The 25,744-nt window shown below is 38.6% G+C and overlaps 1 protein-coding gene across 3 annotated transcripts; it reads left to right on the forward strand.

Annotated features, from left to right (window-relative positions):
- The first annotated feature begins 3,232 nt into the window (after window positions 1-3,232).
- On the forward strand, window positions 3,233-24,288 carry vps35 (VPS35 retromer complex component). 3 transcript variants are annotated; one of them, XM_069172878.1, is made up of 18 exons: window positions 3,233-3,331; window positions 6,948-7,046; window positions 7,402-7,498; window positions 8,290-8,413; window positions 9,500-9,682; window positions 9,805-9,846; window positions 10,644-10,863; window positions 12,392-12,475; window positions 13,710-13,819; window positions 14,325-14,421; window positions 15,700-15,848; window positions 17,004-17,211; window positions 18,551-18,706; window positions 18,953-19,075; window positions 19,168-19,347; window positions 19,903-20,142; window positions 21,085-21,228; window positions 22,678-24,288. In XM_069172878.1, the coding sequence occupies exons 1-18, from the start codon at window positions 3,248-3,250 to the stop codon at window positions 22,855-22,857; spliced, it is 2,520 nt and encodes an 839-aa protein (XP_069028979.1). In that variant the 5' UTR covers window positions 3,233-3,247; the 3' UTR covers window positions 22,858-24,288. The 3 variants fall into 3 exon arrangements, with proteins under 3 accessions (XP_069028979.1, XP_069028980.1, XP_069028981.1); XM_069172879.1 differs by having other exon boundaries at window positions 9,808-9,846; XM_069172880.1 differs by having other exon boundaries at window positions 3,311-3,389.
- Window positions 24,289-25,744: the final 1,456 nt, after the last annotated feature.

Raw genomic sequence — 25,744 nt, forward strand, 5'->3', positions numbered from 1 at the left:
TGCTTAACTTTTCTTCTACATTTGCTTTTGAGTGAGAGTTCATTTTTAAGTTTATTCCACACTGGAGAGAAATCAGCAAATCCACATTTATGTATATAATATTTGGTTATGATTATTATGTTGTTCACAATAAATTCAATTTGTTTGTCCTTCAAAATTAATCCTCGTCGTAAACATTCAAAGGAGAAGAATTGTCTATTTAAGGATTTGGATTTGAACCAATCATGCAGGATCTCCATTATCTTTGGTTTACAAGTGTAAAAGAGGTGTTCAGTTGTTTCTATATTCATGCTGCATAAATGGCAGTTCTCTACCTCATATTTAAATCTTCTTGTAATGAATTTCATTTAAAGTTTTGAAGTCTTTAAATTTAGGAGGGATTGGAAATTGGAGAAATTTTGTTTGTATAGCCTGAACTTCAGATTTCAGGATTTAACTAGCTCCACAGCGTCCAAAAAATAACTTCTTGTTCTTCAACTTCAACTTTAATGTCAATCCACCATACGTACAAGACATACAGAGAGATCGAAATATTGTTTCTCACAGTCCCACAGTGTGCAAAACAAAAGATAAAACAAGAAAAGTATAAATATGTAACAATAAAAAGCAATAAAGCAGACAACAACCACAGTGACGCTTAACTGCAGTATATATAAGTACAACGTAGGGCAAATACGGGTTCATAGCGCAAAAGTTCAGACTTTATTGGTCAAGGGGGAGAGAGGGGAGAGAGTTCAGCATCCTGATAGCCTGATATTTCGATTTTTTTTTTTTTGGGCAATTTTTTGGCAAACAGTTTTTGGGTGCATTACCGCCACCTAATGGACTGGAGTGTGGGTCAGTAGATAAACATGAAAAAACTCGATCTTATCACATATCTCCATCTCCTTTAAATATTTCAGGAAACCATTCAGCCTTTTTTGGTGTAACAAACTCCCTCATATCACGTCCACTTTTTCTTCCTTCAGTTTTTCCGTTGTTTAACCAGCTCCTGTCGCTCTTCCTTGTAACTATTGCAGTCCAGAAATACATGTTGAATTGTTTACGGTTGGTTTGTGGCGTGTACATTGTCCTGTTGGATGTTTACCTGTTCTTTGCAGCATCTGGTTGAGTCCAGTGTGTTGAGTTCTGAGTATCTGACCCACATTTCACTCTTCCCAACTTGTTTTTGTGTCGCAGGGTCTCCTGTCTGCATGAATTTCCAGATTAATTGCTTGTGAGTGCTGTTTCGGTTGTTATTTCCCAACCATTGCAAAGTATTCTTAAACTTTCTACTGAATATACAGATAGATAATATATGAATAGCTGCATCACCCTTTGCGTCCAGTTTCAGGGTCTTCGGAACCATCTGTAATAATGTCAGAAGATATAAATATAGTTTTGTACTACTGTCCAGGCTGGTACCATTTTGGGTTTCTCCTTTATTTTCTCCAATAAGCTTCGATGTGTTATTGGTGTGATGAATTTCCAAGGTAGTTTGACTGACGTTGGAACAGCCGGACCTAAACCTAAACCTAACTGTTGAGCTTTTACATTCCCTATATCCACCCAAAACTATTCAACTTTATCTTACTATGTTACTAACACTCCTTGTTTGCTGACTTGAGCAAGATGTGACTCACTATGCTCCTCCAAAGTGTCAATGTTGGACTCTTCTGATGGCAGACACTGCTGGTTTAATCACAAGTTTGAAAGACTTAACTTCACTTGTCATCCTCAGATCTAAGTGCCCTGAATGCCACATCCTGTGTATATGGATGGGCACTCCCAAGAGGATGTACAACCCCACCCGTTTGCCCTGTAGAGCCTTGTTTTCCCTCCAAACAGGGAACTATGTGAGTACTACAAAAATACCAGAATCTGTATATCATATCATCTGTCATTGCCAGAAGTCTTCGTTGTGGTGGAAATTAATGTATTTCCTTGTGAGAAATCAAAAGTCTCTCAAGCTTGCTGTCGTTTGAGTATTTATTACAAGATGAAATATGGAAAATTATAAGAGCGTACAAATCTTCAAACATGAGCCAAGCGAGTACATCAGGTATAAACAGAGTCATAGGACACTTATTCAGCTCAATAGTTTTGGAGAGCGTTTCTACACTCGCGAAGAGTCCAGAAAGTCTGACCCCCTCCTTGTGAGGAGAGCGGCCTTATATCCACGTAAGGAGGCGCCCTCTTCTTCGCCCCTAAGGGCGCTCAGCATATACATCAATCATTGGTCATCTGCACATATGGACCGTGGATTCCAGTTGAGAAAGGTCATGTGTGTGCCCCGGGATAGAAAAACACTACTGGACACAAACACGGATTGATTACATAGAAGGGACATGTGGTTTGGATATACCTGTTTTCCTTTCAAGAAGGCACTGTTGATACAGGGACCTAGGGTCAGCTACAGCTCAGTTACATAGGATGAATTTTCCTCTGACATTCGTAAGTAGAAGAAAATCTACATTTATGGAAGACTGGGTGGGAAAACAGATTTGGTCAATCATGCACCTACTGGAGGGAAATAGAAATGTACTTAAAGTGGAAGAGTTTAATGGTAAATATGAACTGGATTGCTCAACGAAAAACTATATTAAGGTTATACAAAAAGACTAGGATTAACTGTCTAGGACAAACAAATTGAATTTCTTGTGAACAACATAATAATCACAACCAAATAGTATATACATAAATGTGGATTTGCTAAATCCTCTCCCGTGTGGAATAAACTTAAAAATGAAGTCTCACTCCAAAGCAAATGTAGAAGAAAAGTTAAACAAATCCTAAATATGAGTAAATGAACCTCTTGTTCTACTGCTTAGCTGTTTTTTTGGTGTTTTTTTTTTTTTTTACATTGGTTTGGTATATATTGACATCCATTTGTGAAATATATATATTGTACTGCATTATATAAGGTGTGACCCTGAGGCAGCTGATATTCGAGTGATGTAAAGAAACGAGACTGTCATTGTTCTGTGCTGTTTTTTTTTGTATGTTCTAAATAAAATGTAAAAAAAAGAAATCTGTCATTGATAGAAATTCACACTAGAGCGAGACAGGTTAAAGAGGAAGCTGGGAGTTGAAGAACTTAACCTAAAAGATGCATTAACATTAGGGGGCAGGGAGTGTGTTGCAATACTTGAAAGAAACAGGATTACGTAACTAATTTCGTTCACTAAATTGGTACAACCTTTTTCTTATTTATTTATTTTTTTTTTTTGTCCTATACACTAGGTGGCGGTAATGCGCCTTTCACTAGATGCTGCCCGCCATAAAAACGCAAAAGAAGAAGAACGAGCGCAGACGCAGTATTTCCAGTGCGGACCGTGAATGCACCATTAATGTAAGTCACATGACAGACAAGCCTCTCCGACTGCTCTGATACACGTCCGATAACCATGGTAAGCGCTTTTCCAAAGACTTTATACTTCTGCGCGTTCTCGTTTTTCCCTCGGATGCTCGTCTGTCTGCCGTTTCGTCTCGTGGAAGAATCGATGTCAGGTGTCTTGACTCCAGCTGATGTGAAGTCCCGTTGAGGGGTGTTACGGCCTAGTCGCTTCCTCACTGCCGTCTTGACAGCGGCTAGCGGGGCTAACAAGCAACCGACTGATTAAAAGCAACCTGACAAATGTTTTTTTTTTTCCTCAAACATCTGTTTCATTAACTTTGTCCATAAAACATGCCCCGTGTCGTTATTTCCGTATCATGTGTGTGAATAAACGAACCGGGAAGTAATAAACCCCCAAAGAATGTCAGAACCAAACAGACATGGATGACAACTAGCTTGTGTTAGCTTAGCGCTTCCGCTTTAACGGGGTTTCAGTGTAATTAGCCTGAACGATGCGACTTAATTTTTTTTTTTTTTTTTTTTTAATCCTAAAACACAAAGTGTATTGTTGTTTCGTGCTGTGGTCAACTTAGTAAAAGGCCAGAACGCACGCACACGCACTGTATTTGCATGTCTCGCGCTGTAATGGGAATTGTATCGTAATCGAGTAGCGAAGTGTTGTTTTTGGATGGTGATGTGACGTCATCGTGCGCGAGGCTGCTGTTTATCATACACGACTGTAGGTGACTGCGCCTTTTGCCTTTTAAAATTCCACAAGAGTGAATTTAACAGTCTGCACAATGTTGTTCAATGAGAACATTTTGCCTCACAGGTCGTGATGTGTGGTCGACGTGTAACGCGCACAGTTTAATGTGTATTAATAACACTCAAAGCTCGCGATGTGACATCGCTGAGCCGCGTCGTGCGTGCACGTGCATCTACACCCAGATGAGAAACGGCCTGAGCAGTGATGTTGACATGAGTTCAACCGAGTTCATTACAACGTGCACATCAGAACCACCTGACCACATTTTAGCATATGAATCCTCATTTCTGCTTCTTTTTACGTGCAGTTTATTTCTGCCCGTAAAAAATGTCATAATCTAGCTTCAGCACAGGGCGAAATGTCACATTTATACGGGTAACTCAGGAGTCAGGAGCGCCTGACGGGACCTGATTGGATGTGAGACCTAAACTCACAAATCTGAAGTAATGCCAGACATGTTTAGAAATATGGTCATATCCATAAATTGTATTTCAAAACTATTTATTGGACATCTCAAAGTTAGTAGCACACAACAGGTGTTCCTCTTCACAGGCGGACTATCCACAACCCGGTTTCCAGAAATGTTGGAACGCTGTGTAAAATGTAAATGTGAACATTTACCAATATTTAGAGAATAGAAAAAAAGAAAACATATCAAATGTTGGAACGGATAAATTGTATGGCTCATTTTAAATTTGATGCCAGCAACATGCTTAAAAAAAAAAGTTGAAAATAAGATAATGAGCAACTTAAAATCTGTCAACTGGTTGAACATCTCAGAACTAATTAAGTTAATTGATAACAGGTCAGTAACATGTTGGGTATAAAAAGAGCCTCACAGAGAGGCAGAGTCTCTGTCAGAGGTTCACCACTCTGTGAAAAGACTGCGAGGGGAAAATAGTGCATCAATTAAAGAATAATGTTCCTCAACATAAAACTGCAAAGAAGTTGGAGAATTCATCATCTATGATGAATAAAACCATTAAAAGATTCAGAGAATCTGGAAAAAAAAATCTCTGTACACAAGGAAAAAGGCCAAAAACTAATGGTGGTGAGCTTCAGGCCCTAATTCAAAACGGACACAATTCAGTAGTGGAAATCAGTGCATGGGCTCAGGAACTCTTGTGAAAACCATCGCCTGTGAACACAGTTCATTGCTGCGTCCACAAATGCAGGTTAAAACTCTCCAAAGAAGAAACCAGATAGAAACATGATCCAGAAACACCGCCGCCTTCTCTGGACCCGAGATCATTGAAGATGGATTGAGGTTTCCCAAATCAAAATTTGAAATTCTATTTGGAAATTAGGAATGCCGCGTCCTCCAGGCTAAAGAGGAGAGACCCTGAACTGTTGAGCATCTGAAATCCTGTGTCAGGCAAGAACGGGACCACATTTCACTTTTAAAACCTCCAGAAACTGGTCTCCTCAGTTCGCAGACATTTATAGTGATGTTAAAAGTAGAGGTGATACAAATTTTATGTTGTCTTTGGTCTATGTTCAATTTATTATTGGCTTACGTGATTTGCAAGTCATCACTATATGTTTTGTATTCAAGGAAGGCAACAAGCGTCTAGTTATTATTGTTCACAACGTAACAATAGGGTCAGAAGAAAGTGTGTGTTGGTCTCCTGTCTCATTGTGCAAATAAAATCAAAAAATCTTTCACGTAGCCAGAAAATTCTCCAATTTGAGATGAAGTGGGTGTTTTAGGATGTTCACTGAATGAGAGAAATGTGAAAGTAAACTGTGGTGCTTAAATTGATGCACAGAAATATCATTTAAAGGTGAAGTAATTAAAAAAATTTGAATTGAGCAATATTACACGAGCGGGTGTCCTTTAACTTCGTTACCAACTATATTTGTGGGGTGAACATATCAAACGGTACAACTTTTTTTGTGGCAACTTGTGGGGTAGGAATAGCAACTGGAAAACAATCAGTAGACTCTTATGTAACATACGCAATGTTTACTACTCCAGGAAGTAGTCCGACCCTTAGCAACCACCTAACAACAGAGAGGATTTCTAGTCTCCAACTGAATAAATAAAGAACATAGAAACACTAAACTGATCAGCGAGCTCAGTCTGGTTGGAACAAAGATATCTGATGAACAAATATCCATGAACTCATGTGTTTTTAACATTTTAGCATCGTGTCATGTGTTCAAACCAAACGTGTTACGGTATGGGTGCTCGGAGCGACCAAAAAGGACCAAAAGAGACCCGACTTCACCAAATGGGTCTTTTAATAGAACTATAACAAGTAGAAACTACATTATATTACATATTATATGAAATTCTAATCATATATTCCCATTGAGAAGGAGGAGTGATATTTCTCGTGATCGGGTCATGCTGATTTGTTCCAAATGTTCTGTTGACCAAACATCTCTGTGGGCGGAGCTACTGGTTGTATAATTCAGATCAGATTTCAGATAATCTCTCCCACCAGTTAAAATTGAACACTGGAAGTAACCACTGAAATTTAGCTCAGATGACGAATTCAAAATAGCAACTTGAAACATCCCTCTCAACTCTAAACGTGTATTTTAAATTTTAAAAAAATTGGGTAAATATTGGATTATATTACTCTATTTAAGAAAATTTGTATTAAGCGTGATCTACAAAATACTTTTATTCAATCTACAAATATTATAATACATTTTCACAAATATGTTTTTGACCAATTAGTGAAGCAGATTATTTTAAAGCTTTTACCCACAGCCCAGGACGAGTGAGTCGATGTTCCCTGAGCGCTGCCGGCCTCCGTATTTTTCTTTTGAAATGAGGGCTTTAAACTGGAAACGAGTGCAGGAAGTCGATGGTGTCACTCATAACTCGCACCACTTGTATTTCCCTCCTCGCAGCCGACCACGCAGCAGTCTCCGCAAGATGAACAAGAGAAACTTCTGGATGAAGCCGTGCAGGCCGTCAAGGTCCAGTCCTTCCAGATGAAGCGCTGCCTGGTAGGATGCATTCAGTTTTTGTATCATTGTTGTGAAAATGGTTTAAACCGTTGGTTCTCAGCCGTGTTTTGTTTACTGAGCACCTGAAGATGACATGTAATACTGGCGTCTTTTCACATTTACACAGTTTCAATTCCACTTATAAGCTTTCTTTAAGCAGATTGGATTCCTCCTCATACATGCACATTTCACAACTTCTTTTTAAAACATGTTGCTGGCATTAAATTCAAAATGAGCATATATTTTTCATAAAACAAAATGTATCTGTTTTAACACTTGACATGGTAATGATTTCCCATTTCTTATTGTGAAAATTTACTATGTTGATAACTTGAATCGGTTGTTTGGTCTGCAGGACAAGAACAAGTTGATGGATGCTTTAAAGCACGCCTCCAACATGCTGGGTGAACTGAGGACCTCCATGCTTTCTCCAAAGAGCTACTATGAGCTCTGTATCCTTAAAATTAGTGTTATATAAAATACTTCAGCTGTTTAATAGGCAGCAGTGGCCTGTCTCGTGTGTGTGTGTGATTTGCTCATAATTGTTTCTACATGAATCTTCCAAGTTGCTAATCCATCTGCACCACAACTCCTGAGACTAATAAGAGAAAAGACAACATAGGAGAAGCAATTCCCTCTCCAGCAGGGTCGTCAGGGCAACGCAGTGCGGCGAGAGAGCTTCTCTCTGGACTACGCCGAACACGATGGACTACCGAACCCATCCTGAGAGAAGTAGCCTGATATTTAGTGACTAGAGGAGTAAAGAACAGCTCGCATACCAGAAGCCAGTTTCCGTAACCACATGCAAGCAAACCAGATATAAGGCATCGAAGTGTACAACAAGAAATGAACAAATTGTCTAAGATGCTGTCAAAGTCAGAGTAAAACTTTTAGCGCCGTTTAGCCCATTTTGTGGGACCAGTTTGTAACGGAGACACTATCCTGAGAGTTTTGAGCGAATATTTGTTTAAAAAGGCACAACGACACACTAAATATGTCTCTTTGTATTTAAACTCTGTCAGGTTAGAGAAGCTTTAGAAATACACCGTCCTCATGCTTGCTCATTTAAACATGTAGCCACTATGCAGGAACACTATTGGAAGAGCTGTTAAAATGTAGGTGGCCTGAACACATCCTGTGTAGACTGACAGTGAAGCTGCTGACGTGCTGCACCGATTTTCTTTTGTCGATTGTACATTTTTCATTGTCGGTTTTGCATCGGTCCTTAACAGTGGTTTTTCAGACATGGCGATTTCTGACGAGCTCCACTACCTCGAGGTTTACCTGACTGATGAGTTCGCCAAGGGACGCAAGGTGGCGGATCTTTATGAGCTGGTCCAGTATGCAGGCAACATCATCCCCAGACTGTGAGTAACTTCCATCAGACTTTGAAGTAGCGACAGAAAGTTTTCAAGACGCGTGGCAGCTTGTAATTTGTACTATCAGGCATAATTTATGTATATGTTTTTCTTCAAATTATATATTATATATGAATTATTATTCAAATTATTTTATGCAAAAAAGTGTTGATTTTTTTCCCCCAAAATTATCTTATGCAAAAAAATTATTGATTTTATTTTCAAATTATTCAAATTATTTTATGCAAAAACTCCAATAATTTTTTATTTACCCCTGGTATCTTTTTCTGTATTATCCTGCATAAATCAGGAACTCAGCTGGAAATCATTTTCCAATAGCTGCCCTGTTTGGTGCGTATCAGGGGGGAAGAGACTGTGATCAGGCCAAAGAAAAGTGTTTTCATTGGGCTACCTGTGGCCAGAATTTGTCCCTTTATTGAGGTCACATTTCTACATGTACAACCTCGTTTCCCCCAAAAAATTTTGATTCTATATCAAGTACAAATAAATAAAATAATGCGTTTATTTGCTAATCATGTCATCAACAATTTTTTTTTTTTTTAATGTCACCGACCTGTTGCCAGGTAACCTAATTAGTTGAGAGAAGTTCGACGAGGTCGTTTTTTTTACAGCATTATACAACTTTTCCGATCTTTTGTTGAGCCTTTCCCAATTTTTTTGAAACATGTATCCAGCATCAAGTTTAAAATGAGCATATATTTATTATAAAACAATAACATTTCTCAATTTCAACATTTGATATGTTGTCTTTGGTCTATTTTCAATTAAATCTGGGTTTATGTGATTGGAAATTATTGTGTTCTGTTATTTATAGTTTACACACCGTCCCAACTTTTTGGGAAACGGGGTCAGGAGATGTAAAATACAGTTTCAAGAAGCATGACTTTTTAATATAAGATAATTATGAATAAGACAAGATTTCCTGAAAGAAACTGCGGGAAATGAGTCAAATTCCAAATGTAATTTTCTTAAAATAGATGCATGTCAGACTCAGATTTTATTACGGAGTTTGAATATTGGCAAATCTAAAGATGTGCCAGATAAAGGCTCATTGCTTCCCCCCTCTCTCTCCAGATATCTGCTCATCACGGTGGGCGTGGTGTACGTCCGCTCCTTCCCTCAGTCCCGCAAGGACATCCTGAAGGACCTGGTGGAGATGTGTCGCGGCGTCCAGCACCCACTGCGGGGCCTCTTCCTCCGAAATTACCTGCTGCAGTGCACCCGTAACATCCTGCCTGACGACGGAGAGCAGTGCGAGTAAGCGAGCTTCGTCTCTTTTGTATCTTGAATCCACTTCACATTCCCGTCATATTCTCCAATTTAAACATGAGTGAAGGTCTTAATTTGCTACGGTAACGATGAGGTCTTCTCCTTCACAGCAGGAATGTCCCATATGTGGAAAATACAACTACCAGTGAAAGGTTTGGACACGACTACTCATTCGAGGGTTTCTCATTATTTTAATTGTTGTATGCTGTAGCATAATAATAATAATAATAATAATAATAAACTTTGTTTGTAGAGCACTTTTCTGAACTCCAGTTACAAAGTGCTTTGCATGAAATAATCCATTAAAACAGAACGAGTTAATTCTAACAAGTCTTAACAACTCAATGGTGTAAAACAACCATAAAAACTAATTAAAACAGGAGTATAAAAGAAATGATTTGATCACTAAAATCAACTTAAATCAGCACAGGCTCTCCAATAGAAGTCTGTTTTAAGAAGAGATTTAAAAGATGTCTCTGACTCTGCAGACCTTATTTCCTCAGGCAGCTCATTCCATAACTCGGGGGCTCCAACTGAAAACGCTTTGTCGCCTTTAGTTTTAAGACGTGTCACCGGATCAGATAAAGTTTTTCGTCTGAGGATCTCAGACTAACAGGAAGGCTTATATGGAACAATCAGGTCAGCTAAATAGGAGAGAGAGAGTAAAACAGTAACATCTTAAAATTAATTCTTAGACATACTGGGAGCAGAGTTGTTCTTTCAGCCTTGAAAATAGTTTTACACATTTTCCTTACTTAACCAAATTTAGCGAGATGTGTGTGTTTTACTGAGAAAATGTGTAAATATAAAGATAAATTTAAGGATTTTTTAAGACGTACAAATATAAATGTCCATCATTTAGTTTTTTTCAAAGCTCCAAATTGGCTCACACTTGTCATAACTATAGACTCGCCTCACAATAACACAGTATTGTCGTTCCACTCCCCAGTGGGTCAGAGGAGATGACCGGCGACATCAACGACTCCATCGACTTTGTCCTGTTGAACTTTGCGGAAATGAACAAGTTGTGGGTTCGAATGCAGCATCAGGGTCACAGCCGAGACCGCGAGAAGAGAGAAAAGGAGCGGCAGGAGCTTCGGATCCTGGTCGGCACCAATCTGGTTCGCCTCAGCCAACTGGAGGGCGTCAATGTGGACAAGTACAAACAGGTGTGTGTCTCTTTTTAATGTTGGGATTACATTTTTACTCTACTTTAGATGGTATTTTTTTCTAGTGGTTTTAATAGAAGTACAATTTTACTTTGGGGTGATTATATTTGTGAAAATAACTCATTTTAGGTCATATTAGAATCAATTTCAGAAGAGAGTCTAAATTTAGTTGGGTATGAAGTTTGGTTATTAACAGTGTAGTAATATATATTACAAATTTATATTTTTTTTAAAAATTACAAAAAATGAAACAGTGCTTGGTGAGATTTTTTTTTTTTTTTTTTTTTGTCCATTTTTTTGTGGACAGATTACAAAATAAATATAAAATGCTGAATTGGGTCGCCAGATATACTTGGCCAGCCGGCCCTCAATTTTAATTAAAATTATGGGAAACACTGCACTATAAATTAGTTTTAAATGCTGACCTGTTGTAAATGTTCTCTGTTCTCCTAAAAGCTCGTTTAAAAAAATAATTATTGCTATTGTTATAAGAGTTATTACTTTCTGCTTAACATCCATGTGACGTACTCAAAGCTGGCGTCTACGATACTAATGATGAGCCATGTCTGCTATTCTTAGCTGGTAGCTGAAAATCACAGCTGTGTTTACTAACTACATAAAGTAAGAGACCTGCTTTGAACACATTTTTAGATGACGTCAGTTGATGAAAACGGGGTCGACTCGCTAGAAAACAAATGTAATCGAGTCTATCCTCAAAATGCTCACATTAATTGTTCACAGTTTTAATCGTGTCTATAATAACACTTTTGTTTAACACACTTTCAGAATGAACGTTGTCACAACTAACATTTGTTGTTTAAACATCATCAATAATTTTAGGTTTGGCTTCCTATCTAAAATTGTGTCTTTGATTTGGATCCTTGCTCGCATGTAAGCAGTGTTTGTGTCATTCGTTGGGTCTTTTGTGCATTGACCTGTTTGTGTGGGAGAGTCGTGGGCACGTCACAAACAAATATCAGTTCTTATCAGACATTTTTGCATCCGTCTTGCCTCCTTTTCCGCTTCGTTCACTCATAAATGCCCCTCAGAACAGAAACTGCAAAGATCTCAACCAAGAAATGGCCAATATTTAAGCACAAAAAACTAAATAACGTGTCGTAATGTGACTCAAATTTCAATTACAATTACTGAGATTTAAAGATGCACTGATTATATTTAAAAAAAGAAAAAAAAGGTCACTGTGACCTCACAAAAAAAGCTTGTGGCTATAACCAAAAAATATGTATTATTCTTTTCTGTCAGCACTAAAACTGAGTGTCCATAATTCATATTTATGAAAGATGCTAAATTATTTACATCTACCCCGGGGTGTTCATCTAGAAATAGTGATGCTTGTATAACATCTGTGTTGTCAGGATCCACCTTTTAGGATTAATCGCTGCTTTGCAGCAGCGTTTACATGATTTTGGACAGATATGCATGCAAACTACAAATCGAGTTGTTATTGAAGACGTAGAACCGCTTCGAGGTGATTCTAGTTCTTCTTTGCGTGTTTTTGTCTCCATAGATTGTTCTTGCTGGAGTACTGGAACAGGTTGTGAACTGCAGAGACTCGTTGGCGCAGGAATATCTAATGGAGTGCATCATTCAGGTAGCTGATCCCTCATAACCTTTACTGAAACATCCACTTCTTCGCGTTCAAGTGTTTTGAATAAACACATTTTTTTGTGACGTTATAAATTATTACTTTCATAAATAACACAAAGCATTCCTGTTGATAATCTGCTCAGAAACAATTGAAAGCACTCTGATTTGGATGGTGACAACAGTTAAAGTGAAATTTCTGTGCTTTAATAATAATAAAAGAAATTTAAAAAAAATTAAGTTTCATAAATGTATTTTTGAGTTTCAAGGAGCAGTAAAGCTTTTACTAAAATGTCTAAAATCCTTTCACAACAATAAGTGGATCCCTCCACTGGAGTGTGATGTGGCCAAAAAACATCATAACTATTTAGTTTTTCATATGAATCAACATTGATTATAATCACAATATTAATTAACTACTATTAAATATGAAGGAAACAAATCTGAAGGGATGCGCTGATTGTGTTTTGGTCTGTTTTTTTTTTTTTAAAGCCTTTAGCTGTTGCTCGCGGCTTCTTTTTTGTCCTTGCTGATATTGTTGACAAAAACAACACAGTAAATAAGATGTTATCAGTTAAAATAGATGGTGGGTTTTTTTTTGTTGTTGTTTTTTTTAATAATTAACTTGGGTGGAGGTCTACGGAGCCCCTGAACGATCACGGCGACATTTTCTTTTGAGAACTGCGTTCTCGCTTCCTGTTCAAAGAAACTGCTCTGATGCATTCAGGGCTTGTTCATAAAAGTCCGATCTCTGACAGTATTCAGCTTCTTGTTGTGCCCACTGTGACGGGTGTCAACCTGTGATAACGTGCACCGCGTCATCATGGCAAAAACCCAGCGTAGGCTCGAATTATATCGTGGTGATCCTTCTCGGTGTGAGAGTTTATGTGTCTCGCTGTGTACGAGGGTAAACAAACATGGACCAACACACTGTTCATGAGGACCAGAGCAGCTGAGTGCAAATGTACAGGTGGCTCAGAGTGAACGCAAAAGAAATTATTGTGAGTTTAAAAAAAACTTAACTTCAAGCTCGTTTCAAGCCGTTTAGACCCCATTGTACATTTAAATACAACGTCTCATTGGCTTTTAAAATGATGTTTTAACACGGTGTTGAAATCGTGATAAACCGTGAACATGTTTTTTGTTTTAATTGCCAACCCTAATTTTTGCGACATAACTCTATAATATAAAATAGAAATACAGCCTGCACTCCTGAACTAATGTAATCTTGCCTTGTTAAGGTCTTTCCAGACGAGTTCCACCTTCAGACCCTGAACCCTTTCCTGCGCTCCTGCGCCGAACTCCACCAACACGTCAACGTCAAGAACATCATCATCGCTCTCATCGACAGGTAAACTTTCATTCACTGGAAATTAGCAAAGCTGCTTAAAGGTTTTAATACCATTTTGTCCACCAAATCCACAATGTAGATACATTATAGATTTGTTTGAGTTTTTTTTTTTACAGATTTGGGGGTGAACAGAAAAAGAATAACTCGATTTTGTTACATCCACTGGTGTGTTTGTGTACCTCCCTGCTGATTTGTTTGTTTTCAGGAAGTCTAGCCAACAATCAACTGCTCCTGACCAATCAGTGGCACCTGACGGGGGCTTTAAAATGCCCCTCCTCCAACTCTTATTGCTCTCCCTCCGCCAGCAGAGTCACATCACACCACATTAATTATTCTTTTAAATTCACTTGTCTTGATAAATGTGATACTGGGTTTATCCAGTTTAGTTCTTTTCCTTAAAGTTGCTGCCCTTAAGCCGGGTTGTTAACACCAGTAAAGATACTGGCTGTTGGTGAATGCATGTGGAGTTTATCTCACAAGCTAAATTTCTGTTTTTGCTTTTCAGACTCGCTCTGTTTGCTCACAGAGAAGACGGCCCAGGCATCCCAGCTGAGATCAAGTTGTTTGACATCTTCTCTCAGCAAGTGGCCACGGTCATTCAAGTAGGTTACGTTTGGTTCACCTGGTCTGGAAGACATTTTAATCCATCTCCACACACTAAAATGCTGTTATTAACCATATGTTGTTTTTTTCCTCCCCCTGCTCTACTTTTTGGGGTTTTCTGACAGCAGCAATATGACGAGATTGCACATAATATCATTGTCATACCTCGATTTAACATTGCTTATATATGAACTGAAAGCAGTCATAATAATAAAACAAGAGTGCATCTCCTCAGCCAGAAGTATGAGACCTAAAATGGCGAACATTCAGAGGTGTAGTGCTATTTGTTGAATTATATATATATTCCTGTTGCTTTAATCTAATAACAGTTAATGAGAGAATTCTGCTATTTTCAACGGTTGTTTTGGATTCTGGATCTGAAGCGTGATCCGACTTCGGTCACACCACGTTCCTGCAAATATTTTACAATAGAAGCCTTTTTTAAGAAACATGGGGTTTTTAATCTAATGAAGCTGTTTTCATTTCTAATAATACAGGAAGTGTTGAGTTAGTATTACCACGTAATGCCGTAACTTTGACAGTGCCAACGGCAGCGGATCATTGCAAGGCTTCAGGTTGATGTTGTGAATTAAGGAATACATCTCGACCATATTTATAAAAAATTTGACCGTTCCAGACGCTTTCGATCTTTAAAAACTCAAAACATGTGAATGAAATTCAACCGGACCAACAAAAACTGTGGACAACTTTTTGTGTTGGTCTTTTTGAAAATCCATTCAATTATGAGTAAAAACTTTATAAAGTCAAAAAAAACCACCTGATGACACATCTTACAACTTATTAGGTTAATTGGCAACCGGTCAATAGCATTATTGGATATAAAAAGAGCCTCCCAGGTTGGCAAATCTCAGCAGTGAAGACGGGTGAGGGGTTCACCACTGCTTTGGGAAATAGTGCAACAATTTTAGGAATAATTTTCCTCAAAGGAGTCTTAAAACTGTTGAGCAGCTCAAATTCTATATTAGGCTAGAATGGGACCACATTAGACTTTCAAAACTCCAGCAACTGGTCTCCTCAGTTCCCAAACGTCTACAGAGTGTTGTTAAAAGAAGACTGCGATACAACGCAACAACAACAAAATCTTTAGGAAATTAAAAAGAAAGAAAATCCAGTTTGATGGCCAATGCTTAAAGTGAAATAATCTCTTACTAAACTTCCTGTTTCCTCCCTAGCGAAGGTGACCGCGAGATAATGTTTCAGACGAACTGAGCTGACCACGACTTGATGTTTTCATCCTCTGATTTCTCCTCCTTCAGTCTCGCCAGGACATGCCATCAGAGGACGTGGTCTCCCTTCAGGTCTCCCTCATCAATCTGGCCATGAAATGCTACCCCGAACGAGTTGACTATGTGGACAAGGTGCTGGAGAGCACCGTGGAGATATTCAACAAGCTCAACTTGGAACAGTAAGTCGCCAAACTCCTGACAAACTCGGAGCTAAGGTCTCTGCTAAATGGACGCGATATGCCAATGATATATATTTGAATACGTGTGTTTAAGGGAGTGTGTAGCAGCGCTTGGCGTCACAGTGATGTCATGATGAGCAGCATACTGACTTCAAGCACTCTGAAATGCAAATTTTGAAGTAAAATTTAACTGTAACATTTGCAGGGTGTTTGTCATATATATAGTTTTTAATATGAAAAAAAAAAATCATATCACGGTATTTGTAATATTCTAACTTGTTGTCGTAATGATGACATACAGTTTAAAGTTAGTTCCTAAACAAACCTTCTAACATGTTGAAAATGAAATTTTGAAGGTAAACCGTTTTGTTTAGGCTGACATAAAACTATAACAATTAATTTTGTTGTAATTCTATGTACATAAAATTATCAAATATTTTTCTGTATTTTGTCATATCAACATTGTTGTCAGAGCTTTTTAAAATCTACAACCGTCCCCTTTGTCTTTGAGGTGTTCAGAGGTTTTGGTGGCTGCAGTCAGTGAAAGCCCTCGTCAGGTCACGCCCACCATTTGGGTCGAAGCCTCTTAAGCTCCGCCCACACCTCGTCTGCATCTCATATCGTATCCTGCTGCTGCGTGAGGCTGCAAGTGTTTAATAATCAAAAAAATCTGCACGTTACCATTAACATTTTATCAAAATTATACTATACGTTATAGATCGTCTTCATCACGATAAAGTTGTAATTTTATGGAACAGTATGGATGATGAAAGGTCTTTTGTGATTTATTTATTTTAGAGGTCTGTGTGCTTTGTGTCCCTCAACTATAAACGTATACAAACTATTGCACTCTGTAATATTTATAGAACTGTACAAAACGCCAGATGTTCAGACTTTGTGCCGAAAAATTTTTATTTTAACATTTATAATATTTTTTTCATGAAGAAGTGACTTTGAGGCTCGTAATCAGAGATTAGTGGCAAAAAAGCAGAGAATGAACTTCCAGAACATCAGAAAACCAAATTGTCACAAATTCTGGAGCCTGAAATCCTCTTGTTATTTTTCTAGACTGTTTAAGACTCGCTTGTTTTCACAGTTTTATGTCAGAGTTGAATCATCTCTCTCCCTCTCCCCCCTGCCTCCTCCCCATTACAGCATAGCAACCAGCAGTGCCGTATCCAAAGAGCTCACCCGCCTGCTGAAGATCCCGGTGGATACCTACAACAACATCCTGATGGTGCTGCAGCTCAAGCACTTCCCACCGCTCTTCGAGTACTTCGACTACGAGTCGCGCAAGAGCATGAGCTGCTACGTGCTGAGCAACACGCTGGAGTTCAACACCACCATCGTGGCACAGGAACAGGTTGGACTCTCCTCCGCCACTTCAGCACGTTAATATTTACACGTCCGTCTTTTAACTAATGGAACGGAACGGGCAACATCCATATCGCAAGAAAGAAAATGCGTAAAAACCTCCTTTTTTTTTCTCAACTGTAACAATTCCAAACATTCGGAGAAAATATTTCTAATTCATTTTAACAGTGTGCGTCCTGTAAATACTGAAATGCTAAATATTAGTCAATTATAAAATTTTTACAGCTTTTAAGCCACCAGTAATTGTTGGTGTATGACGGGATGGGCAGCCATGGAATTCAAATTGTTCCCTCATCATAATGTTATCAATTAACATTAGACGATATATTGATTTCAGTAGTGCAGAGAATGAAAATCATGATTATGTAAATATTTTTTCCCGCCCTTATTTATTAGAGTACCGCACTTTGTTCATCTCGACGGGAAATTGCAGTGATACAGTGGACGTGAATCACAAAAAAACGAGGCATGCAGATAACATGTTTACAGCTAAACTTCTGTACGATTACAAAATAGATCCCGTAGAGAATAAAACAACACGGTCGCGAGCGGGCAGTGATCGGGGTTCAAGCACATTGCAAGCAGAAGAAGACAAGAAGGACATGAAAGTAAACCACGCGCACACAATGTTGTGGATTCAAACCATCGACCTCGAACTTCGGATCCCAAGAGAAGCTGACGAGCCGATCGCTCCGCTGGGAAGACGTCCAATTTTAATATTTGAGCGTTTTTGTCAAAATTGTAATTACAGACAAAAGATTTGGGTCCAATTGGCGCAACGGTCTCAGACGAGTTCGCAGTAGGAGGTTTTGGAGGAAATTAAAGCTTGGATTCAGAATTGAGCAGAGATGTAGATTCACAGATGACCATAGTGAAATACTTTTAGGTTATTGCATAAACAAAGATTTGATTGTTACGGCGCCACCAGTGAGTGTCACTGTTTGTGCCTGATTAGTGGCAGGAATTTCAAACCTACATGCTAATGTTGGTTAGTTGGTTATTTGGTGCTTGGACTGCTAGTATTTAATAACTGAAGCAAAAACATTAAGGTTCTGCCCCTACAGGGCTGTATCACTAATAATAATAATAATGATAATAATTATAAACGGGTTCTTTCTATAGCAGCCCACTTGTCTGAGTTGCATGCGCTGCAGGAACTTGATGTTTCTCTTCACTGCTGTTTGGATTTAATGAAATTTGGTATCAAAGTCAAGTTAGCAGCTATAATCAGGCTTTAGATACACAGGCGGTCTTTGTTGTTGGGTTTTTTGTCTTTTCATATAATTTATTGATATTTAGGATAACATTTGAACCCTTTGTTTTTCTAGGTGGACGCCATTTTGAGCTTGGTATCAACACTGATACAGGACCAACCAGACCAGCCGGCGGATGATCCCGACCCAGAGGACTTTGCTGAGGAGCAGAGCCTCGTGGGTCGTTTCATCCATCTGCTCCACTCCGAAGATCCCGATCAGCAGTATCTTGTGGGTACATCCCTCGACATTAAAGGATTATTCCAGTGATTTTACTCGATTGACGGGACACCGTACTGCTACTGCTCTACTTCATGTTGCTGCTGAGTGTCTCAGAAAGTTGTCTCCTTTTTCCCCCCACCTTGGCTAATTCTTTTGGAAAATGGAAACTACCGCCTTTTTCATGCCTCAATAACTTTCTCTGTGACATTCGAGGAACGAAACGTTGTTCACTGAAGTTAACATTTCTGATTTCAGATTCTTAACACGGCCCGGAAACACTTTGGTGCCGGTGGAAACCAAAGGATTCGTTACACGCTGCCTCCGCTGGTGTTCGCCGCCTACCAGCTAGCCTTTAGATACAAGGAAAACTCCTCGACAGTGAGAAAACATTTTTTACTACATTTTACAGCTCTTGTGAATTTTAGGGTCTCTGTTGTTATTAAAATTGTTCCAAATTTGTCTCCCGCTAGGATGACAAATGGGAAAAGAAGTGCCAAAAGATCTTTTCCTTCGCCCACCAAACCATCAGTGCACTTATCAAGGCGGAGCTGGCGGAGCTGCCGCTTCGACTCTTCCTACAGGGGGCGCTGGCTGCAGGCGAGATCGGCTTCGAGAACCACGAGACCGTGGCGTACGAGTTCATGTCACAGGTTCGAGTGTTTGATGAGACCGTTTCATCCTTCCACCACTTACACAAGTCTACACAGGCTGTATAGTACAAACAACATTAACCAACACGAGCTAAGAGAATAAACCGCCCATAGGATTGTGATGTTTAGTTTATTTAGTCTGTTCTAATTATAAATGTGTTCCTGTACAAGTCAAGAGGTAAATTTTTTTAATTAGGGAAAAGCTGCATGTGTACAATACACCGAGAACGTAATTATTTACATCACCGTTGATGATTTAAAAAAAACACTTAAGGTCCATTTTGTTGTTTTATTTATTTATATTTCTTGGCATTATGAATTTAACACAGACAAAAGAGTATCCAAGTAAAAGTGGGAAATTAACCGACGACCAAAACACAATTTCAAATAAATCCAGAAGCCTCCATGGTTGTTTCTTCTATTTGATTTCTTGTGCTACTAAAATATTGTAAACAATCTCTCTCTTTCACATCCTTTGTCACATTCGTATTCTTCTCCCACCAACGTTAACGTTCCCGTTTCTGCTCTCGCTTCTCCAACCGTCCACCGCGTTAGGCCTTCTCTCTGTACGAGGACGAGATCAGCGACTCCAAAGCCCAGCTGGCGGCCATCACGCTGATCATCGGGACCTTCGAGCGAATGCGATGTTTCAGCGAGGAGAACCACGAGCCTCTGAGGACTCAGTGCGCACTGGCTGCATCCAAGCTGCTGAAGAAACCTGACCAGTGCAGAGCGGTCAGCATCTGTGCCCATCTCTTCTGGTCCGGACGCAGCACTGAGAAAAATGGCGAAGAGGTGTGTGATTTTATTTCTCTTTTTTTTCTTTTTTTTTTTTCTCTCCTTTTGCACGTATGCTAACATACCAGATATGCAGTTGTGGCTGAATTCGTTAGTACCCTTTCATGAAAAACAGAAAAACCTACAATTTCCTCTGAAATAATTTGATACTGACTCAAGTAATCAGCCTCCATCATTGTTTATTCCATATTTAATCATTTACATTGATATTTTTTATTCAACAGAATATACCAAAGAATAAAACAAATGAAAATGGGAATAACAAAATTGTTGGGACCCCAGTGTTTTCCCTAGTGAAGCACTAGTGTCCAGGAAAAACAATTTTGCGTGAACACGCAAGAAAATAAAAGTTTTGGGGATTTGTGTGCTCAAAACTATTGAAATTTATTGAAAAAAAAAAAAAAAGTATATATATATATACATATATATATATATCAACAACCACCAATATAGAACATTGAAATGTGATTTGACGAACAAGCGATTTAGTTTTTTGTTTGACCCATATCACCCACTGGGTGACTGTTTACATCAGTCAGCTGTCATTCATTTTCCCAGATTTTTTAATTGTCCTTTTTTTTCCAGAATCATCTTGCATCACTTCACACATCAACGGTCTCATGTTGCTTTAAATACAACTTTTACTTTGAAAAAAATATATACTGTTGTATAATTCTGAAGAAATTTGAATTGGGGGGGGGAAACAAACAGGAAATCATTGATATGTGAAGGGATATTTGGCGACAGCATACTGAGAAGGACTGAGAAGTTACGGAATATTTTTCCAAATAAAAAACATCCTCAAAATTTGGTGTGTGTATTTGGTTAAAAGGGAATTGGTATCTGAAGCAGTTCCTTGTAGGGATTGTACATTGTATTTGGTCAGACTTCACTTTGTTTCTACACCTCTCATCGCTAACTGTGATGTTGCCTATTTAGATCCGAGATGGTAAGCGGGTGATGGAGTGTCTAAAGAAAGCCCTGAAGATTGCCAACCAGTGCATGGACCCGTCTCTGCAAGTCCAGCTTTTCATTGAAATTCTCAACAGATACGTCTGCTTTTACGAGAGGGAAAATGATGCGGTAAGACTCCAACATCAAATCTCTACACGGTTATTACCTCTTCCAAGCTGTGGTGGCAGAAATTGTCAATGTGTATGCTTTTTTTTAAGTAACCAGGGGCTTTATTTTTTCACAACCCCATTTCCCAAAAATTGGTGACACTGTCTAAAGTTTAAATCAAAACAGAATCTGATGATTTGCCATGTTGAATTGAAAACTGAACAAAGACCACGTATCAAATGCTGAAACTGAGAAATTTGATTGTACTAGTTGGGACGAGGGCAACCAGAGACTGGAGGAGTTGTGTAATGCTAAACTAATTCGGTTAATTGTCAATAGGTCAGTATATAACAGCATCCCAGAGAAGCATAGTCATAGTTAAGATGGGGAGAGATTCACCACGTTTTAAAAGACTGCGTGGGCAAATAGCGCAACAATCTAAGAATAGTGTCACTTGATGTAAAATTGCAAAGAATTTGGGGATTTCGTCATCTACGCTACAGAGAACCATTTAAAGACTCGTAGAATCCGGAGAAATCTTTCTACGCAAGGCACAAAGCTGAAAATCAATAGTGGACGGCCGTGAAATTCAGGCACTAGGGTGACACTGCATTTAAACAGACTTGGTTCTGTAATGGAAATCATTGCATGGGCTCAGAAATGCTTCTAAAAAAACATTGTCTGTGAAGAAGTTCTTCGCTGCATCTACAAATGTACAAAGGTTCCAAAAAATAATTCAATTTCTCAGTTTCAACATTTGATGTTGTCTTTGTTCTATTTTCCATTAAATATGGAATTTTACATGACTTACAAATCATCACATTCTGTTTTTAATTGACATTTTACACAGCGTCCCAACTTTTTGGGAAATGGGGTTGTAAAAATGATTTTATTTTATTTTTTTTACATGTGGTCAGATTCAAAAGTCAGTGCAAAAAATGTTATTGATGTTGTTTTGGATTTCTACAAACAATCAGGATAATTTATTCAGTTAGACTATTATGGCTCTTCTCTTCTCTTCTCTTCTCTTCTCTTCTCTTCTCTTCTCTTCTCTTCTCTTCTCTTCTCTTCTCTTCTCTTCTCCTCCTCCTCCTCCTCCCGTCCCCTCCTCTTTCCTCTCCTCTCCTCTCCTCTCCTCTCCCCAGATTACTGTTGTTGTTTTGGAGTGATCTAATTTCTCTTGTGTTTATGTAGAAACCTGGTTTCTGTAATTGGTTGTAAGGACAAAAATTATATTCACAAATTTCTCCACCGGACTTTTACCAAGTGAACAAGTGGTGGTGGAAACTTATCACTGACCGTCAGATTCACAGATCTGTGATGTGAGATTAAAATTTCCCCGTGGAATTATCTCATAAACTAAATTACAGTGATCTACAGTATGCTCACATTGTTTCATGTGATTTGAAAAGCTGTCCATTTAAAAACTATGTGAATATTAAACGGGACACTTTTGCCTCATCTGTCCAGGTGACCGTCCAGGTGTTAAACCAGCTGATCCAGAAGATCAGGGAAGATCTTCCCAACCTGGAGGCGAGCGAAGAAACGGAGCAGATCAACAAACACTTTCACAACACGCTGGAGCATCTCCGTCTGCAGAGGGAGTCCCCGGAGTCAGAGGGCCCGGCCTATGAGGGCCTGGTCCTTTAAAAGTACCGTGGGTCCAAAGGATGTCAAGTCCCCTACCTAGATGTTTCACTTATAATATGAATATACAAGTGCATATACTCACATGAACACCCAGAATATTACCCCTATAGGCCAGGAGCCCAAATAAGTGTCGAGAAGAGCTAAAAGAACTCTTTCATCTCATTGTTCGTTTCCTCCTTGCCTGCCAAGCCGCCCTCCGCTCCAGGTTGGACATATTCAGAAAGCATGTGTCAGCATACCAACGTCAGCACCACTCCTTCATACAGCCACGACTTTGGACCAGTTTGTCTGTAAACCTTTCATCATTTTACCGTCGATAAGTAAACTGTACTAGCTGTGATAGGTGTAATCCGCCGAGTCATCGACCTCTCTCGTTCATATCTGTCCATTTTTGAGGAGTGAATGTATTAGATATACGTGTATAAAAGCTACATAACCTCGGCGTGGTCTTGCGGCTTTGCTGCATACGACCTAGTTTTCAAACCCACGTAATTAATAACTCTTCTTGTTCTTTTAAAGATGGCTTTGTAAGCAAATGTTAAACCCATTTTTTTTTTTTTTTTTTTTTTGCCAAACCAAACTGTGGACCAGATAAACTTGGAAATGCGACACACACAATGTTGTTCCCTGAAAGTTTTAATGAATCTTTTTAGAGCGGAGCGTCGTTTTATCCAGTCCGACTCTGACCTCGCAACGCTCAGTTAATAAGTTGCCACGGTAACGACAAGAGTTAACGATGCTTCTGCCAACCTCAGCTGGGCGGTGGAAAAAAGACAAATACCACAAACCCTATTAACTTGGACGTCACGTTTTTCATAAGATCCCATCGCAGTGCTTCTTCTCCGCACTAACACGAGATTTTATCGCTCCATCTCTGAATGGACTCGATACTTTCTGTAATGTGTTTTTTTTTTTTTTTTTTTTGAGGGGGTGGGGGGGGCTAAAAAAAATGGCTCAAAACTGTAGTGTCTTCACTGCGTTTGCATGCTTTAGTGTGCTTGTATCAAAATGCTCCATTTTTAAGTTTTCCTCTAGAAACTAACAATATCTGAATTTTTCTAAATTATTTCGATGAGTCCGACCCTGTTGAATGGCGCTGTCCTTTTTGTGATGACGTGTTGAGGGGACGCTGCGACTTCCTCAGAATCGGTTGACCAGTCGCTGCAGAGTTTATACGGATGTACGCGCTTTAGGAATTGTTTGCTTGAAGCATCAGACAGAATCTGTTGATTTCTTTCTCTTTAGTTACGATTTGTTGATTTGTTGGTGGCAGAATTGACCAGTTGATTTTTTTATTTTTATTTTTTTTTGGGGGGGGGGGGGGTTTGAAGTATGTGTTTAAACCCACTTGTTAATCAGCTAAAATAAAATTTCAGATGAAATAGAAATTGTCATTTACTGAAATAAAATAAAAAAAAATTAACAATACAATATTTGCATTTTGTTAATTTTACATGCATTAATACATTTAATTTGTATCTTATCATTACTAACATATGGAGGCACTGTCATTACTTTTACATTTTATTTCTGTAGTGCCAAATTACAGCACAAGTCATCTCAGGCCAATTCATTTAATAATTTAGTAGTCCTTTCAAGAGCCTGTTTAAAACGCATACAGAGAGGAACCCAACAATTCCCAAACAAGCTACAACTAGAAGAGAAAACTAATCTGGAACTAAACTATTCTACTTTTGAGTATTCTGACAGCAAAGCATATTTATTTGGATAATATTCTATAAAGTCTTTTTAAGATGATCAGACAGAGCACGGCCATTTAGAGCTTTGCAAGTCAGGAAAATAATTATGAATTTATTTCTTCATTTTAAAGGGAGTCAATGAAGAGAAGCTAATAAAGGAGAAATGTGATCTCTTTTGGTAAATACCATCAGCTGCAGCATTTTAGATCAACTGCAGGCGTTTTAAAGCGTTATTGGGACTTGGTATTAAAACCTGGAAGTAACAAATGTCTTTGTTAAATTTGCACTGAAACAGGTTCTGTGTTCCAAATGGAAAGAAGTGTGATGCTCTGAATACTTTCCACCCTAAATGGTCACAATCTTGGCTCTGTAGAGAAAGGGGGCGGGGCCACAGGCGTAAAGAATTTTCAAATTAAAAGTGTCTGAGGAAGCTGCAGCTGTTCCTGAACACAGTGTTGTTTCTTCACTGCTGCTGCTGAAGAATCAGTGTGTTTATTGAGTGTTAAACAGAGAACATAAAAACACATTGATTTCTGGGTAAAATAATTACAGCTGCAGATATTTTGGCGGTTGATCAAATCCTGAGGTCATTTCCAGTCAGTGCAGTGTGATTTGAAACAACACTACTCTGTCTAAACTCCTGCTCTACACGGGTAGGAGGTCCGAACATGTGACATCACTACTTGTAAGTGTACGAAGGGAAGTACGTCATTTGAAACACAGCACAGAACTTTTTGATTTTATTAAAATTGCAAAGATGAAAAAAAAGCAGTCCTAGAGTCTCGTTATGTGTGTGTGACATGAAAGAAGTATATATCCCCGTCAAAAATGTGTTGGTAAAAAAAAAAAGTCAAATTTAGTAAGTAAATGAAGTGCATTCAATTTAGCATCTTTCATAAAGCAAAGTCCAAATGTTCTTCACAAAAGCCAAATGACTCAAAACAGGACAAAATGGGGTGCTAGACGCAAACAGAACGATGCAGTAACCATAGTAACAAAAAGACTAACAAAAATAACAGACAGTTTGCAAAACAAACAATAAACAGAAAGACATGTTGGTGATGTGAGACAGTTTGCTGGTTAAATGTTACAGGTGTAAGTGTCTGCCTAAAAAAATAATACTTTAGTATTGTCTAAATGCAAATGTGATTAATTCAATTCAATTAAATGTTATTTATATAGCACCA

This window comes from Embiotoca jacksoni, unplaced genomic scaffold, assembly GCF_022577435.1.
Source record: "Embiotoca jacksoni isolate LCO1_2020_lvr unplaced genomic scaffold, fEmbJac1.0.p SCAF_56, whole genome shotgun sequence".
Classification (NCBI taxonomy): domain Eukaryota; kingdom Metazoa; phylum Chordata; class Actinopteri; family Embiotocidae; genus Embiotoca; species Embiotoca jacksoni.